Source organism: Phyllostomus discolor, chromosome 5 (genome assembly GCF_004126475.2).
Source record: "Phyllostomus discolor isolate MPI-MPIP mPhyDis1 chromosome 5, mPhyDis1.pri.v3, whole genome shotgun sequence".
Taxonomy (NCBI): domain Eukaryota; kingdom Metazoa; phylum Chordata; class Mammalia; order Chiroptera; family Phyllostomidae; genus Phyllostomus; species Phyllostomus discolor.
Genome location: NC_040907.2, coordinates 100,392,579 through 100,412,091, shown reverse-complemented (window position 1 = coordinate 100,412,091; position 19,513 = coordinate 100,392,579). Strand labels below are relative to the sequence as shown.

General features: G+C 35.6%; 1 protein-coding gene across 6 annotated transcripts in view; it reads left to right on the top strand.

Moving 5' to 3' along the window:
• GCC2 (GRIP and coiled-coil domain containing 2) overlaps positions 1–19,513 on the top strand; it is a 92,955-nt gene that overhangs the window by 10,316 nt on the left and 63,126 nt on the right. For all 6 annotated transcript variants that reach the window (XM_036026634.1, XM_028511289.2, XM_036026633.1 and 3 more), the window contains 7 exons: positions 343–415; positions 3,191–3,291; positions 3,387–3,485; positions 13,388–13,507; positions 15,904–16,068; positions 16,375–16,479; positions 17,115–17,277. In XM_036026634.1, coding sequence (XP_035882527.1) covers positions 343–415; positions 3,191–3,291; positions 3,387–3,485; positions 13,388–13,507; positions 15,904–16,068; positions 16,375–16,479; positions 17,115–17,277 — 826 coding nt within the window. The remainder of the gene's footprint in view (positions 1–342; positions 416–3,190; positions 3,292–3,386; positions 3,486–13,387; positions 13,508–15,903; positions 16,069–16,374; positions 16,480–17,114; positions 17,278–19,513) is intronic.

The following is a 19,513-nucleotide window of genomic DNA, read 5'->3' as shown; positions in this document are numbered from 1 at the left end:
AATTTCCTATGCAATGTACATAATACCTTAAAGAGCACTATTGAACAAAATAGGAGGCAATAGTGGTAATTAGCTAAAATTTTAGATATTTCTTAAAATTTGTGACAGTATGATTAATCAGCTAATCTTTTCCTTATGTATTTGACGTGCTGGATTTATCTTGGCTTTGGACGTTACTGTTTACAGTGACTGTTATATGTATAAGTCAATATTTGGTCTCAAGGGAAGAAAAAGATGGTTCACAAAATTTCTTTTTGTATGAATTCTTTAATTATTTTCTCATGCTTAATGTTAGAATCAGTTTATCACCAGAAATCTGTTTTTCCCCCCTGTAAAATCTAGGATTGCTTAGAGAAATCACCTTTGGTAGAAAATGATCAACCACCTTTGGTAAAAGAACTAGCAGAAAAAATAGGTAAGCAGTTTTGCATATGTTGTCACAATTACACAGATTCTTAGTGTTAAAATAGATTGGGAAATATAATAGCCAGTTAATGAGTCTTTAAATAGTAATAATAGCTCTCTCTTCCTAATTTCCCCATTCTTGCCTCTCTGCCATCTGTTTGTTTCCCTTTCAAAACTCACTTTCTTTTTAATCCAAGCAAAGGATTGATGTGGTTTTATGTATAAATAGTTCTATGATTGTTTTGTATATTTTACTTAGCACACTATTTGAATGCCCAGCTATCTAGGCACTAGTAATAGAAAGGTGATTAGGCCCTGGCTGGTGTAGCTCAGTGGATTGAGCATGAGCCTCCAAACCAAGGAGTTGCTGGTTTGATTCCCAGTCTAGGGCACATGCCTGGGTTGCAGGTCTGGTCCCTGGTAAGGGGCATGTAAGAGGCAACCACACGTTGATCTTTCTTTCCCTTTCTTTCCCCTTTCCTTCCCCTCCCTCTAAAAATAAATAAAATCTTTTAAAAATCAAAAAGAGAAAAAGAATGGTGATTAGGATACAGACCACATCTTCAAAGAGCTTAGTGCCAGAAGGGGCTGTTATTATAGTAGTTTGATGTGTACACATGGTATAGGGTCAGCAGTACAAAAAGTAACTGCCTGTTTTAAGTTAGTAAAACACCACAGAATAGGCTGTGCTTTTCTTGTGCCTTGAAGAATGAAAAATTTGTCACAAGAAGAAAGGGATTCTACCAAGAGACAATAGCAGGTACATGTATGTTAACGTATATAACATCAAGTCCATACGAGGAAGAACCTGGAGAGACAGGAGTCTGAGCATAGAAGCACCAGTCCAATGCAGAGAGTTGGGACTTTATTTTATCCATTTATTTTTCATAGTAACATTATGGGGTTGCTCCTTTGAAGATGAAGAAACAAATACTTAGCACTATGTAATGTGCCCATAATTCCTGGGAGAAAGGAGTTGAAAGAGTTTAGAATGACTCCCAATTTTCTGTAATGGATGATTGGGGCAAGTCAGGTTAGGGAGATCATATGCTCATGCTTAGTTTTAAATAAATTAAGTGTAAGTACTGACACAAGTGGAGATGTCAAACAGACTGCTAAATATGCAAATCTGCAATTGAGAGAGCTAGCCCAGAGATAAAAAGTTATAATCAACGTAATAGCATTAAAAGCCATGAGATTGAGATCACCAAGGAAATGAGTGTAGAAGTAAAAGTGTGGGGGGGGGGACCAGACACAGTTCTCCATTATTTAAAATCAGAAAGATAGAAACAGCAAAAGAGATGGAGAAGGATCAGTCAGTCAGGTAGAAAGACAGCACAAAAAGTCTTAAAAGCTAAGGCAAATAAAGTACAAGTGAAGGAAGTGTTTCAAGAGGGTAAAATATTTAACCATGGTGAATGCTGTGATAGATCAAGTAACATTGGTACGAAGAACCAATTAAGCAACATCTACATTAAGCAATGTAGATGTTATTGATAACTTGATGGTAGTAGTACCCATGATGTGCCAAAGCCAGAACTTGATTAAAGTGAGTTCAAGAAGCAAATGGAGAAAGAAATTTGAAAGCATGTATAAACAACTCTTACAAGGAGTTTTGCTATAAAAGAAAGAATAGATGGAACAATATCAAGAAGGGAAATGTGTTGGTTTGCCTTTTTGTGTGTGTGTATGATGTTTCACCTATCCTGTCGTGACCTCTCTGCAACCCACTTAGGCTGCTTCTATTATTTATTCCTGACCTTGGTCTCTTGATGATATTTTTCTTGTTGTATGTTTATAAATTGTAAAAAACTAATAGAGAAGGAGAAATGCTGCAACAAAAAAGGAGAAGGGAGGAATTGCTGCACTGCTGCCTGAATAGGTGAGAAGATAAAATGCAGAATTGAAACAGTTGTCCTGTGCTATACACACACATAGATGGTTTATCTGTAGCAGCCAGAGAAAGTGTGTAGGGGGACAGGTGCAGCTAGATTAATGAGTAGGGACATAACTTCAAATCGTAGCTGAAGTTAAGCAATGATACCCTCAAGAAGTAACCTGAAACAGTGGAGATTAAATGGGAAAGATGGCTAAAGCTGTTAAGGGGAGAGGTCAAGATTGGACCCATAGAACACATTACAGATTTTATCATAAAAATAAGAGCCACCAACCAAGAGGAGTGTGCCTAGGGAGCATAAATACATCACTTCATTTGGTATCTCTTCTACTTGATCCTTCTTTTCAAATTACCTCCTAAAATCCTGGCATACTTGTGTTTCAGGGAGTCTTCTTAGGTTAAAAATGTCCCCAAAGCCTCTCCAATTCCTAGACACAAAGTGGAGGAAAAAAAGGACTATTTCAGAGGGTTGAATACAGTGGAGCTTTTTTACATTGTTTGCCTCACTTAGATAATGAATAATTAGGCTTTCACTTAATAAAAACAGGTATTGCCCTGTCCCAGTAACTCCATTGACTACAGTGTCATCCAGATACACCAAGGTTGTGAGTTCAATCCAGTTGGGGCACTTGGAAGAGTCAGTCAACAAGTGCATAAGTGGAACAACAAATGTTTTTCTCTCTTCCTTCTCTCTCTCTAAAATTAACACATACGATTTTTTAAATAGGTATTAATGTTTTGGGTACTTATTTTATTACTTTTAATTTCAAATTGCAGGTTTCGTGTTCCAGATTAAAGATCAACTTCTAAGGCTAAAATAAATAATTTGAATATTTCCCTTTTTTCCTTTTGAGTTCATAATATAACCTATTCATTTTATGTTTTTAGAATATCTAGAAAAAGAATCCAAAGAGAAAGAGGAGAAAATAAATAAGATAAAACTAGTTGCTGTGAAAGCAAAGAAAGAACTAGATTCCAGCAAAAGAGAGGTAAAGTGACTTAAAAATGCAAGATTAAAGAATGTTACATTTAGAAAATCAAGTTTTCCAATTCATAAAAGCTCTCTTTTATATATTTAAAATAGGCCCAGACTCTAAAGGAAGAACTCAAATCTGTTCAATCAGAAAAGGATCAATTGTCTACTTCCATGAGAGATCTCATTCAAGATGCAGAAAACTATAAGGTAAAAGTTATTTTAATAATGAATTACATTTGTGACCTCTAAGTTAGGAAATATCCTAGAAACATGAAACTTTTGTGCTTAACACAGTTAGTTACCTTTTGTTTTTTAGGAAATAGTTTTTACTATGTTTTTGTATGACATACTGTTTTAGTGTCAATATTTTAAATAGCTAAGCTTTAAATAGTGCCTTGTTTTTAAAAATAAAATTGGGGATTTCATAATAAAATTAGTAAAAATAGAACATGGCTATTATTACTATTATTATTTAATAGTGTTCTGGCCAAATTAATAAACCTGAAGCTTAAACAACAGGCTTGACAGGAAGATGAAAGCATTATTACTTGGAGGTAATATGACCTGCTAAATAACCTGAGACTCTATTATAAAAAATACAAGAATTAAAAATGAGAGTACCACAAAATTATTGAATGCAATATAAATACCATTGTATTTACCTATTTATTCAGCAAATATCTTTACATCTGGGTTGTATTCTGAGTACTGGGGAGATGGTGGTCAACCAAATAGACTAAGTTACTGACCTCTTAGGACCTACATTCCAATGGCAATAACAGACAAGCAGACAAAAATATAAGGTACAAACTATATAGAAAAGTAAAGGTAGATGGGGAGAAGAGAGGCAGCCATAATCAAGTGGGATTTGATTAAAAGAAGAAAACCCCATAATAGCCTAAAATAAGATTTTGAGAAGAGCTTTAATGAAAAAATTTGGTACTAAATGAAGAAAACTGAAGAACATACAGGGTCCAGCACAAATAATACCCTTTTTTAAATTATAAAATCATGAGCATGTAATTCTGTAACATAACAATATTGCACTCAAGCACACTATGTGACATTTTAGGTGAAATGTTCAAATTAAAACTATAAATTATTATCTCCATATTATTGCCCTACCAACCACATTCAAGCAGGCATTATTTCTGCCAGACTCTGTATATAGGATGACTGAATATTATTTGAAATATGAGTTCTCAGTTTGGTTTATAAATTATAAAACAATTTCACTAAAAATTCTAGGGTTTTTTGGTAGGGTGATCTTGACAAGCTAGTGAGGAGTGAAAAATGACATCTTGCTCTAGCAGACAAAATTTATTACAAAACTACAATAATGTGATATAGTTCTTATATAAAAATAAAACATTAACAGAAAACATAGAGACTTATGCATAACAACAAATACTTGCAGGACAGGCTTTTCTACACACTTTACATATCTTATAGCACTTAATTGTCCAAACAACCCCCAAAAGTATGTATGTTATTAACATTGCCAGTTCAGAATTGATGAATCTGAGGTACAATGAGATTAGGGACTCAAGGTCACAGAACAGGTAACATAGCAGAGCTGGGGTTGGATTCAGACAGTCCAATTTTAGATCTGCCCTTTCACCGTATAAGCTCTACTACCCCAGTGATATTTAAAAACACAGAAACCAATGAAGAAGGAGTTAGGAAACTATTTCAGAAATATCTACTTAGATTTTTACTTAATTTCATAACCAAAATAAATTCTAGATGAGTTAAAGAGTATTATCAAAATGAAAGTGATTTTTTAAAATCTAGAATAAAATACTGGATCTCTAGACTTCTGAATATGAAATACTTTTCTAAACTTAAAAACAATTAAAGTTACAAAGGAAAAGATATTGAACTATACAAAATATAAAATTAACCTGAAAATATTATAAGAGATTAGTATCCTTATCAGGATATCTCATAAATCCATTTTTAAACACACTTATTTGAAATTTACATATGGACTTATTTATCTTTTATGAGCTATTAGGAGCTTGATTCTATACATACCAAATTATTAATTTTCTCCAGAGGTAGATCAGGTATGCCAATATATTTAAAATGTAGATTTCAAAAGACTGAAAACAGGAAGAATGAATACTTAGTAACTGTGAGACAAGTATAAAAGGTATAACATGCATAATGCCATAAGGAGAGAAAAGAAAAGAACAAAAGAAATATTGCATATGGTAATGACTAAGTTTTCTCAAATTAACATTAGATACCAAACCACAGATCCAGGAAGCTAGGGAACACCAAGCATGATAAACACCAAAAAATTTACACCTAGGCATATAATTTGTAAACATTAGAACATCAAAGATTTTAAAAATCCTGAAAAAGGCCATAAGAGGAAAAACACCTTACTTATAATAATTGCATCCAACTTCTGGTCAAGATGGCAGCCTAGGTAAATTCGGTACTCAAATTCTTCCACAACCACATTAAAATTATAACTAAATTACAGAACAGCCATCATTCAGAACCACCTGAAATCTGGCTGAATGGAAGTCCTACAACTGGAGAATTAAAGAAGCAGCTACATCAACACTGGTAGGAGGGGTGGAAACATGGAATCAGCTAGTCCCTCACCCACACGTGGTGGATAAAAATTGGGAGGGATATCTCAGCTGTGGAGGTCCACCCAAGGAGCAAAGTACCAAACTTGTTCCCCCAGCCCAGAGTCAGAGTTCCATTGCTAGAAGAGAATTCCTCATAATTTAGAGAAGTCCCGATAATTTCTCACTATTAAAACCATCATGGATTGAGGCTAAGTGAGACAGAGACTTTTGGGGTCCAAGGCAGTTTCTCTTAAAGGGCCTGCATGCAGACTTACTCAGACTCACTTGCTCTGAACTCCAATGCTAGGGCAGTAGGTCCAGAGACATCAGAAACATACAGGAGGAAGTGAATAGCCTAGCATCAAGGTGAGAGCAGGGGGCCAGCTTTCTCCCAGATAGAAGTGCTGGCAGAGGCCATTATTCCTTTGATGAGACCCTCTGCACCACAGAGCAGGTAGGAGGGCTCCATATCAAGATTCCATCAACCTAGCTCACACTGCCCTGCCCTGGTGGTTCCCTGAAGCCCTGCCCCACCCAACTTTTAGACCCATCCAAATGGTTTCCAGTTGCTTTTCCATAAGAATGGCTTGTCTTGGCTCATGCTTCAGATTTTCCTAAAATCTCTCAAAACACACAGCATCTGGCTGTAGCGTGCCCAACCCTGGTACTAGCAGCAGCCAGCCTTGGTTCATAGCTTGCCCTCACCTGGGCACCTCCAAGCCCAGCACAAGTAGTAGTCATCTGCAGATCACTTTGTAGCTTATATTGGGTGGCCCTGGGCAGAGCACAGGTGGAGGCTGACTTTGGCCTGCACCTCCTGGGAGTCCCCAGAACCAGTGCACTGAGTTGACAGCTTCAGATCACATTGAAGCACGATTAGCCAAACACCTTCCCCTGCACCTATACATTCAAGGGGTAGATTCAGTGGGCACCAGAGCCATGCTGAAATAAGTCCTGCTCTGTGGGATGGTGGTCCACCTGAGACAACATCAAGCATACCAGCATTCACATCATGGGGGTGCCAGAAGGAGAAGAGAAAGGGCAAGAAATTGAAAATCTATTTTGGGAAAATGACAGAAGACACTCTTAACTTGGTGAAGAAAATAGACATATAAGTACAGGAAGCATAGAGAATCCCAAACAAAGTGAACACAACAGGCCCACACTAAGACAAACCATAATTAAAATGCCAAAGGTTAGAGACAGTCTTACAAGCAGCAAGAGAAAAGCAGTTAGTTACCTACAAGGGAACTTCCATGAGACTGTCAGCTGATTTCTCAACAAAAACTTTGCATGCTGGAAGGGATTGGCAAAAATTATTCAAGTAATGAAAAGCAAGGACCTAGAACCAAGATTACCTACCCAGCAAAGCTATCATTCAAAATCAAATGACAGATAAAGAGCTTCCCAGACAAGAAAAAGCTAAAGTTCATCACCACCAAACCAGTATAGATGACAGATAGATAGATAGATAGATAGATACAGATATATCTCTTCTTTAACAAGAAGAAAAAATATTAAAATATGAACAATAAAAACAATCAACAATTGAATCTGTAAACCAAAATAAAGAAGCAGGACAGAAACAGATTCATAGTGACAGAGAACATCTGACAGTTACCAGATTGGAGGGAGTTGGGAGGATGGGTGAAAAAGGTGAATAGATTAAGAAGTACATATCTGTTGTTACAGAATAGTCATACAGATGTAAAGTACAGCATAGGTAGTATAATCAATAATATTCTAATAACTATGCATGGTGTCAGATGGGTGTGTGACTTATCAGGTTGATCACTTAGTAAGTTATATAATGTCTAATCACTGGACTTTACACCTGATACTAATAATGTGTGTCAACTATAATTGAAAAATTTTTTAAATGATTAAAAATAAATTTAAATAAAGAATTACATGTAACTTCTCAGAAACCATACAAGAAATGAGTGTGGAATGAAATACTTACATTGTTGAGAGAAAAATATTCATTAACTAGACTTCTGTGCCCTGTAAAACTATCCTCCAAAACGTGAGTTAGAAATAAAGACTTTATCAGATAAAAATTGAGGGGATTAGTTGACATGCCTTTCAACAATTATTAAAAGTTCTTTAGAAAGAAGGAAAATGGTACATATCAGACCCCAATAGGCATATTGAAGAAGAATAGAGTGGGAGAATTAACACTATATAATTTTGAAACTTTCTATAAAGAAAGCCACAACAATCAATTGTGGTATTGCTGAAAGAATAGACAGATATATGAAACAGAACAGAAAGCCTAAAAACGGACCTATATACATATAGTCAACAGATCTCTGACAATGGACCAAAGATAATCTTCAACAAATGGTGCTGGAACAAGTAAACATCCACATGCAAGAAAAAAAGAAAGAAAGGGAGAAAGGGAGCGGGAGAGAGAGAGAGAGGGAAGGAAGGAAGGAAGGGAGGAAGGGAAATGAAATGAAATGAATCTTGCCCTGGTTGAGTAGCTCATTTGGTTAGAGCATTGCCCTGATACACCAAGGTTGCAGGTTCCATCTCTGGTCAGGGCACATACAAAAAGCAACCTGTGAATACATCAATAAGTGAGATAGCAAATCAATGTTCCTCCCCTCCCCTCCCTTCCTCTTTCCCTTTCTCCCTTTTTCCTTTCCCTCTTCCTCTGTCTCTAAATGAATAAATTTTTAGAAAGTCAATAAATAAATTTATTAAAATAAATCTAGACATTAAACCCCACAAAAATTAACTCAAAATGGATCAGAGAGCTAAATATAAAACAATGCTATTAAACTCCTAGAAGATAACAGGAAAAAACCTAGATAATTTGGGGCATAGCAATGGTTTTTAAGATAGATCACTGAAGTCATGGCCCATGAAGGAACTGATAAGCTATACTTAATTAAAAATTTACTATGCTAAAGATAATGTCATAAGTATAAGAAGATAAGCCACAGAGCAGAAGAAAATACTTGCAGAGGACATATATCTGACAAAGGACTGTTATCCAACATATACAAAGAACTATTAAAACTCAACAATAAGAAAAAAAAAAACCCTGATTTTAAAAATGGGGTGAAGTCCTTAACAGACACCTCATAAAGAAACTATACAGGTTGGAAATAAGCATATGAAAAGATACTGCACAACATATGTCATCAGGGAAATGCAAATTAAAACAAGATACCAATTAGAGTGGTCCAAATCCAAAAAGACAACACTACCAAATGTAGGCAAGGACATGGAGCAACAGAAACTCTGATTTATTGCTGGTGGGAATGCAAAGTGATGCAGCCAGTTTGGAAGAAATTTGGCAGTTGCTTACAAAACTAAACATACTCTTGCCATGATATTCAGCAACCATGCTCCCTTGGTATTTTCCCAAAGGATTTGAAAACGTATATTCAAACAAAAACCTACACACAGATGTTTATAGCAGCTTTATTCATAATTGCCAAAACTTTGAGCAGATGGCCCTCTAGATGAATGGATAAATAAGCTGTGATACATTTAGACAATTGAATGTTGCAGTCATGCACCACATAATGACATATGATGGTGGTCCCATAAGATTATAATGGAGCTGAATTTCGTGTAAGAAATAGAAGGATATGTGGTTCAGAAAGGATTTTTTTTTCTCTGATGGAAGCATTATTGTGGAGCTTGGCAATAGAGCTTCCTCTCACTCACAGTACCTCAATTTTGAGTGCACAGATTACATCCCAGTCAATGACTAACCTGTTTCAGATCACAGGAACCTATCCTTCCAAAGCTACATATTCAGAGGGCATTATAGTTCTCTTAGATCTAGCTTGATGGTCTTCAGGGTACGCTGCTGTAAATTTTTTGTTGAGGACCTAAGATCCTGTACAATGACAGAAGTCCAGAGGAGCTATCTTAACAAGGATTGAGTATCACTGCCACTTTAGGAAAAGCTTTTGGTGGTAGTGTGGAGCCAGCCTGTCCCTATTCTTTGGAAATATTTTCAGGTTGTAATGATGCAAAGTATAGATAAATTTTATTCCATCAGTTCAATGCCAGAGAGAGCCCTTTGTGCTAGATAGGGTTGATGGAACTAAAAACAAATTTCCATAGTCCAAATACTGAATCCCCAGTTATATGCCCTTTCCACATTAAATACTCTCTTTTTTTTTTATGAGTACCACAAAGTTACTTGATCCGACCATTGCTCCAACATGCAATAGCCAAAACCATGTTGCCGTGCCAATTCCTATGTTCCATTATCTCTCCATCTTGATTTCTTATTCCTACTGATCCTCGGGCCATCTTTGCTTCCTGACACTATTATGGTCTATGTCTTAACTAGCTGGTTTCTCCTTTATATTTCCAATGAGTCCAGCACATATTCCTGTTCAGGGAGCAGCATTGACAGTTTCATGTTCTATTTTTGACTTTGGGATAGTGATTATAAAGTCTACCATAGTGTACAGTAATGTCCTAGGCTTTCAAATTCGCTTACCATTCACTGACTGGCTCACCCAAAGCAACTTCCAGTCCCCTAAGTTCCATGAATGGTCATGGTAAGTACCCTCTACAGGTGCACCATTTTTAAATCTTGTATACCTTATTCTCATTATACTTTTTTATGTTAGATACACAAATATTTACCATTGTTACAGTTGCCTACAGTATTAAGTACTATAACATGTTGTCCAGGCTTATAGCCCAAGAGCCTAGGTGTATAGTAGGTTAGACCATCAAGGTTTATGTAAGTACCTCTATGATGTTCCTGCAATGAAACCACCTAATTGATGCATTTCTCAGAACATATTCCCATCGTTAAGTGATACATGACTGTATTCAGCACTAAAATAAGCTATTGAGCCATGAAAATACATGGGGGAAACTTAAATGCATATCATTACTAAGTGAAAGAAGCCAATAAGACCAATCTATATAATGTATGATTCCAACTATATGACATTGTGGAAACAGTAAAACTATGGAGACAGTAAAAAAAAAAATCAATGGTTCTAAGGCTTGTAGGGGAAAAGGGATGAATAGGTAGAACACAGGATTTTTAGGGCAGCATAACTGCTCTGTAATAGTGAATATATGTCATTATATATTTGTCCAAACCTGTAGAATGTACAGCACCAGGAATGAACCCTAATGTAAACTATGGACTTTGAGCAACAATGATGTTCATCAATGATGAACCAATGTAGGTTTATCATTTGTAATAAATGTATCACTCTGGTGGCGAATGTTGGTAATAAAAGAGGTTGTGCATTGGAGAGAGGGAGGTAGGTAATAGATATTCTCTGTACCTTACCCTCAGTTTTGGAATGAACCTAAAACTGCTTTTAAAAATAAAGTCTGTTAAAACATTTTTAAAGTAGATTTCATAGTTATAAAATTTTCCCAATCTTTTAGTAAGTTAGAGATTCTATTTGTGATGAAGCAAAAGGATTTAAAGTCAAAACAGGTGCTGATATGTTTAAGAATGATGATCACTTAGTTAAAACAGACATATAACTAAGCTCCATTAGGTTCCTCAGAGAGCATCAATGTTAAAATGCTGAGTAAATTTGTAGATTATTTATGAATTTAGCTAAATAGTTTCTTTTCAGTGTTTATATTACTTACAATAATAATTTTTACCAGTTTTTTTTTAAAGAATGTGCAGCAGTTCTGAAGTTACAATAATTGGTCATTATTAATTTGCTTAAAAGCATCAGCATACCCATCATAGAAGGGAGATTGTTCCATGTATGGCATTCATTTTTTGTTCCAAGGCTCTCATTAGGGATAATAGGTTAGAATTTCCTGTAGGGGGACATTATTTACTAGAGTTAGCCCTGGTATAGCAATTCAATATTTGCAGCTATTCACAACTATTAGAACAATAATGAGTAAAAACAAAAAATAACCAGATAGTCTAAGAGGGTAAAGGTCTTTGATTTTTTTTACTTAGATCCACATACCGCAAAAACAAGCGTGGCATCTATGGAAAAGAAGACATGATTTCTCAGCCCCATGTTTATGTATGCCAGGAAGTCACAGAATCCTCAAATAAACATGGACAAACAAATTTATAAGACAGATTCTACATTCCTAATCCTTGTCTTTTGCCATATTACTTAATGGGTAGACCATAAAATAGAAATTCAGATTCTTACAGTAACTAGTATGAACAATAATTAACTATGCATAGGCCCAGCACTGGTAACTCAGTTTGTTAGAGTATCATGCCAATATGCCAAGGTTGCTGGTTCAATACTGGGTCAGGCACATAAAAGAATCAACCATTGAATTCATAAGTAAGTGGAACAACAAATCTCTCTTCCTCTCTCTCTGTCTTCCCCTCTCTCTTTCCTCTCTCCCCTTCTCCTGTCCCTCTCCTTCCCTCCTTACCTCTCTAAAATCAATAAATAGAACAATTTAAAAATAATAATAATTGACTTTGCATAAATCAGAATTAGAAACAAAATTAGATTTGGATAAGAGTCAGAATTGGCGAGGCAGAGCATATAATTGCCATGCATGAGACCACCAGAGGAGCCTGGGAAGGTGATCCAAGAATTCAAGAGGTCTAGGGCTGGATGAAGGTCACTTTTCAGGGTTCCCAAAATAAGCTTTCGAACAAAACTCAGAAACATTTCCTTAGATACTTTGGATACAAATTCATTTATATGAAGGAGAACAATCAGTTGTTGTTCAGGAACAAAGGCAAAAACAGGATTTAGAAGAAAGGGGACACAGGGAAAACTATAGACAATCTGGAAACAGTGACTCTCATTTATGTATTTTTGAAGGTAACCTGATTGGCTGGTGTGTAGAAAAGAAGTCAGTCAAGGCATTCTGTCCCTGAATAGGGGCCAACTGGGAATATCCAAATAATTCAGTTGGTTTCATAGTATTTAGAAAATACTGAGGGTTTTTTTACTGAGACTGTATTTATATAACGTCTTCTAATGGTTTACCATTATCACCTCTACTTTATATTAGAGTAGACCTGAAACATTTTGTCTTTCTTATTTAAATTATTTTTTTAGATATTATTTATTTATTTTAGAGAGGGAAAGGGAAGGAAAAAGAGAGGGAGAGAAACATCAATGAGTAGTTGCCTCTCACACGCCCCCAACTGGGGACCTGGCCCACAACCCAGACATGTATCCTGACTGGGTATCGAACCTGTGGGCCTTTGGTTCGCAGGCTGTTGCTCAATCCACTGAGCCACACCAGCCAGGACTCTTCCTTGAATTTTGTTTACATTTCAGAAGTTTATTTTTTGTTGACAGCTCAAATACTTAACTTGAAAATATATTATATACATTTAAAATCCTCTTTCCCTATAATAGATCTCCTCATACTTAAAATCATCTGAATTATGTTTATTTTATTATATAATGCCAGTTAAAAATTCTGTCAAATGTTGAATTTAGAAAATATTGAAGCTTCAAGAATGGACTCATAAACTTTATATCAAAATGGCTTGATGATTTAGTCTGACTGGTTAAATATATAATATCCTAAAGGTAATTATTTTGTCTTTTATTGAAGAATCTTTTACTAGAATATGATAAGCAGTCAGAGCAATTGGATATAGAAAAAGAACGTACTAATAATTTTGAGCATCATATAGAAGAACTTACAAGACAATTAAGGACTTCAACTTCTCAGGTAACTTTAAGTGCAGAAATGAAAATTGTTTTAGACATGAAAATTTTAATGAGTATATTTCAATTTCAATATTTTTGCATAAAATAAAGTTAATACATAGTCAGAAACTTAATTTCATTTTCTTTTTTCCCACTGTTGGGGAAAAAACTAGCAACTGTTTTCTCTTACATTTTTTAATATATTTTATTGATTATGCTATTACAGTTGTCCCATTTTCCCCCTTTATTCCCCTCTGCCTTGCACAACCCTCCCACCTGCATTTCCCCCCTTTAGTTTGTGTCCTTGGGTCATACATATAAGTTCTTTGGCTTCTATATTTCCTATACTATTCTTAACCCTCCTCCTGTCTATTTACTACCTATTCTCTGTGCTACTTATTCTCTGTACCTTTTCCCCCTCTCTCCCCTGTTGATAACCCTCCTGTTGATAACCCTCCGTGTGATCTCCATTTCTGTGATTCTGTTCCTGTTCTAGTTGTTTGCTTAGTTTGTTTTTGTTTTTTTCTAGGTTCAGTTGCTAATAGCTGTGAGTTTGTTGTCATTTTACTGTTCCTGTTTTTGATCTTCTTTTTCTTAGATAAGTCCCTTTAACATTTCATAAAATAAGGGCTTGGTGATGATAAGCTCCTTTAACTTGACCTTAACTGAGAAGCACTTTATCTGTTCTTCCATTCTAAATGAAAGCTTTGCTGGATAGAGCAATCTTGGATGTAGGTCCTTGCCTTTCATGACTTGGAATACTTCTTTGAAGCCCCTTGCCTGCAGGGGTTTTTTTTGTTTTGTTTTGTTTTGTTTTGTTTTGAGAAGTCAGCTGACAGTCTAATGGAAACTCCTTTGTAGGTAGCTCTCTCCTTTTCTATAGCTACTTTTAAGATTCTCTCCTTATCTTTAATCTTGGGTAATGTAATTATGATGTGCCTTAGTGTGTTCCTCCTTGGGTCCAACTTCTTTAGGACTCTCTGAGCTTCCTGGACTCCCTGGAAGTCTATTTCCCTTGCCAGATTGCAGAAGTTCTCCTTCATTAGTTTTTCAAATAAGTTTTCAACTTCTTGCTCTTCCTCTTCTCCTTCTGGCACCCCTATGATTCGAATATTGGAACGTTTAAAGATGTCCTGGAGGTACCTAAGCCTCTCCTCATTTTTTGAATTCTTGTGTCTTCATTCTGTTCTGATTGACTGTTTCTCTCTTCCTTCTGCTCCAAACCATTGATTTGAGTCCTCATTTCCTTCCTGTCACTGTTGGTTCCCTGTAGATTTTTCTTTATTTCACATAATGCAGCCTTCATTGCTGCCTGGGTCTTTTTCTTGCCATTGAAGTACCCAGTGAGTTCCTGGAGCATCCTGAGAACCAGGGTTTTGAACTGTGCATCTAATAGTTTGGCTATATCTTCATTGCTTAGTTGTATTTTTTCCTGGAGCTTTGATCTGTTCCTTCATTTAGGCCATTTTTTTTGTTTCATTATGCCTGTTATGTAGTAAGGGGTGGAGCCTTACTTAGGGTGTTCGCCAGAGCAGGGCAACACACATGGATGTGCCGTGACACTGTATGTGAGGGAGGGGTCAGAGAGGGAACAATTGTGCTTGCTCCACTCTCTGCCAGCATTCAGTCACTTCCCCTGCTACCCACAATCAAATTGGGCCCTTCTGGTGCTAATTCCCAGGTGGGTCTCTCCAACGACCTCTCCTTTGAGGCTGGGAGTTTCTCCTACTGACAACTCAACCCCCACAGGTGTTTTCAGCCAAACATTTTTGAGGCTTTATTTCCACACACTGGAGTCCTGGGTTGTATGGTCTATCTTGTTCCCCCATTTATTTCTCCCAGCTTATCTGCACACAAATGTGGAACTGCCCAGTCTGCAATCCACTGCCTCGCCTGGTCTGCCATCCAGCTGCCTTGCTTCGAATCCTCTCCACCCGGCTGCCCCTCTCCACCCCTCCTACTGGTGTGGATAATGTTTCTTCTTTAACTCCTTGGTGGTCAGACTTCCATACAGTTCAATTTTCTGTCAGTTCTGGTTATTTTTTGTTTTTAAATTTGTTGTTGTCCTTCTTCTGGTTGTGGGAGGAGGCACAGTGTGTCTACCTATGCCTCCATCTTGGCTGGAAGTCTATTTTGTCTTACTTATTGCTCTAATCTCAGTTCCCTTGGGGCTTTTATATTATTTTTGTCTTTTACTGTACCAGTGTTCCTGGTCTCTTGTAGTGTTTGCCAATTAATATCAATGATGATGGTGTTTAAAACTTATCCTCAATTTAACATGGTCATTCTTTAGAATACATTTGAAATCTTCATTTTTTTTTTAATACTATACCAACATTCTCATTAGTGTACCATTTTTCTCTTCCACTCCTTTATATTTTATGTATGCTTACAGCAATGAATCATTTGTCATTTTAGTGTGAAAAATTAAATTCTGATAAAGATGATCTCCTGGCTCATGTTGAAACACTGCAATCTAATGCCAAGTTATTGGAAGAACAGATTTTAGAAGTCCAAAAAGCCAAAGCGATGGCAGACAAAGAGTTGGAAGCTGAAAAACTTAAGAAAGAGCAAAAGATAAAGGTAAAAACAATCTTGTGGGATTAATTTATGTGTTGATGTTTTTATCAAGGTGTTATTTAAAAGATGGAAAGATTAATGAGTAGCATTTGTGAATACAGCAAAGTCCTTTAATTTCTTAATGTATACAAACTATGAATTTGAGAATCCAAGCTATGATTTTAGGGTGTATATTGTTTTAATATTGAAATATTTCAAACATTTATATTTTATTATGTCAGATTTATTTTTGTAATTCCTTTTAAATACCTTGTTTTTTAATGTTGGTTGGCTTGGGGTGGGGGGTGGCCTTTTTACTTCTAATTTTAGGAGCATGCCAATTCTATAAAGGAATTTGAAGAACTTCAGCTACAACTTCAAAAAGAAAAGAAACAGCTACAGAAAACCATGCAAGAATTAGAGCTGGTTAAAAAGGTAAAATCAAACATTAGACTCAAAACTGAAGTCAGTATTTACATTTGTTAAACTATTCTATAAACATTGAAAATAAATGGTCCAAAACCAATATTACTTATGGTACTAAAATAATCATTTATAAATTGCTAGCCTCAACATATTGAAAATTTAACTTACTTTTTGAGAGCCTGTCCTTTCAGAAGAATCTAAGCTCATGAATCACTAGATTTTGTGTGATATTTTATGTTAGTACATGATTATTATGTGACACATGAAGGTTTAATGTCAAAAGTTGAAATTTATATTATAATTACAACTTTGGCTTACTTTTCTCAACTTTTTCAAAGATGAGGCTAAAAATAAAGGTACTATACAAGCTGCTTAAAATATTAGTGTTTATAAATAAGAGCCCAACAAGAGAAGAATTACCAGTTATAATGAGTATGATGAAACTGTAGAAATTGGATTACACTATTAGAAAACGTTTTGAAATTACAGAGTAGAAAATACCCGACTTCTTGTGTCATCATTATTGTATAAACTTTATTTCAGAAAAGCATAGTAGAATCCTGTGGCATCATTTTAGCAATTTTACAAATTAACTGATCTAGTGTTTTGTGGATTTGTGGATCTTTTATTTATAATACATGCAGGATGCCCAACAAACTACATTGATGAATATGGAAATAGCTGATTACGAGCGTTTGATGAAAGAACTAAATCAAAAGTTAACTAATAAAAACAGCAAGATAGAAGATTTGGAACAAGAAGTAAAAATTCAAAAACAGAAACAAGAAGCCCTGCAAGAAGAAATGAGTGAGCAAAACACAATTCATTTTAACTTAACAATAATTTCATCATAACAGAATATAGTGGAGCAACATTAGATGTGTATTTCTCAAGTTTTTGACTGCCAGCCAGATGTTTCACACAGTGCTAACTGTTATTAAGGACCTGAAAGGTTGTAAAACCATTTGTGGTTCAGACATTTACAGTCCATTATGGTGCATAATTCATTCACTTAAATATTTCTTAAGTACCTGCTGTGTGAGTAATACAAACATAAAAAAGGGTCTTTGTCGATGATTTGTTGACTCCAGCAGAGTGAGATAATTTAAGTAGCAGTGAAATGTTTCTTTTTAAGGTGTTTATATTTCATTTTATCTATAAAATAATTTCTAATATAAGTATCTAATATAAGCTATAAATATCCCTTAAAACCTAGCTTCTTCAGCTACATCTCACAGATTGATGTGTTGAGTTTTTATTTTAATTCAGCCCAGGATATTTTTTATCATATCCTTTGCATTTTTTCATTGACCTATGGTTTATTTCAAAGCATATTGTTTAATTCCTATTTAAAGGAATTTTCAGATATTTTTCTGTTAATGATTTCTAATGTAATACTGTTGTAGTTAGAGAAAATACTCTGTATGATTTAGTCCTTTCAAATTTATTGAGTTTTGTTTTATGGCCCAGAATATGATTTCTTTGCATAAATGTTCCTCACTCACTTGAAAATAATGAATTAGACTGTATTAGTTGGTATATTGTTCTATGTAATATCAGTTAGAGCAAGTCATTTGACAGGATTAAGTTTTCTATATCCATAGTGATTTTCTGACCACTGTTGTACCAAGTATTAAAAAAGGTACATTCAAGTTATTTTTCTTTTTGATTTTATCAGGTTTGTTTCATGTTATTTGGAAACTCTGGAATTAGCTACATGTACATTTAGTATTGCTAGTCATTTGTATGATTTGATCTCCCTATTGTGAAAACGTTTTTCTTTTTATCACTGGCAATAATACTTTTTCTAAAGTCCACTTTGATATTAATATTAATATAACCATTCCACCTTTCTTTAGTTTTCTATTTACATGGCATATCTTTCCCCATTCTTTGGCTTTCAACCTGTGTAAATTTGTAAAGTGTTTCATTTATTTATTTATTTATTTATTTTCCCTAGCTTTTCCTTTTTTTTTTTTAATATTTTTATTATTACTTTGTTTAGTTTTTTTTTTTTTAAAGCTTATTTTTTAAAGATTTTATTTATTTTTAGAGAGGGAAGGGAGGGATGGAGGGAGGGAGGGGGGAGAGATAGAGAGAGAGAGAGAAACAAACATCAATGTGTGGTTGCTGGGAGTTATGGCCTGCAACCCAGGAATGTACCCTGGCTGGGAATCGAACCTGGGACACTTTGGTTCCCAGCCCGCGCTCAATCCACTGAGCTACGCCAGCCAGGGCTCCTTTTTTTTAAGATTTTATTTAATTATTTTTTAGAGAGAGGGGAAGGGAGGGAAAAAGAGAGGGAGAAAAACATGATTGTGTGAGAGAAACATTAATCGGTTGTCTCTCGCACACCCCCAACGGGCAAAGAGGCATGTGATCCAGGCATGTACCCTGACCAGGAATTGAACCTGTGACCTTTCAGTTTGCAGGCCAGTGCCCAACCTGCTGAGCCACACTAGCCAGCATTTTCTTAATAGACCAAGAATATTTTTTATTCTATTTATTTTAACTTTTATTCTGTTAACTTTTTTATTATTTATACTGTCACAGTTGGCCCAGTTTTCCTACCCTTCACTCCTTTTCACCCCACCTGCTTCACATTTCCAATCATTCCCCTCACCATTGTCAATGTCCATGGGGCCTTCATATATGTTCGTTGACCAATCCCTTCCTCTTCTTGGCATCATTACCACCTGCCCCCTTTCTTCTGGCAGCTGTCAGTCTATTCCCTGTTTACATGTCTCTGATAATGATGATTTTGCTTGTTAGTTTATTCTGTCATCAGATTTCTCTTATAAGTGAGAACATACGGTATTTGTTATTCACCAACTGGCTTATTTCACTGAGCATAATAGTCTCCAGTTCCGTCCATGCTGTCACAAAGGGTAGGAATTCCTTCTTTCTCTGTGCTGCATAGTATTCCATTGTGTAAATGTACCAGTTTTTCAAACCATTCTTATACTGGCGATAACTTAGGCTATTTCCAACAATTGGCTATTTTAAGTAGCACTGCTGTGAACATAGGGCTGCGTAAGTTCTT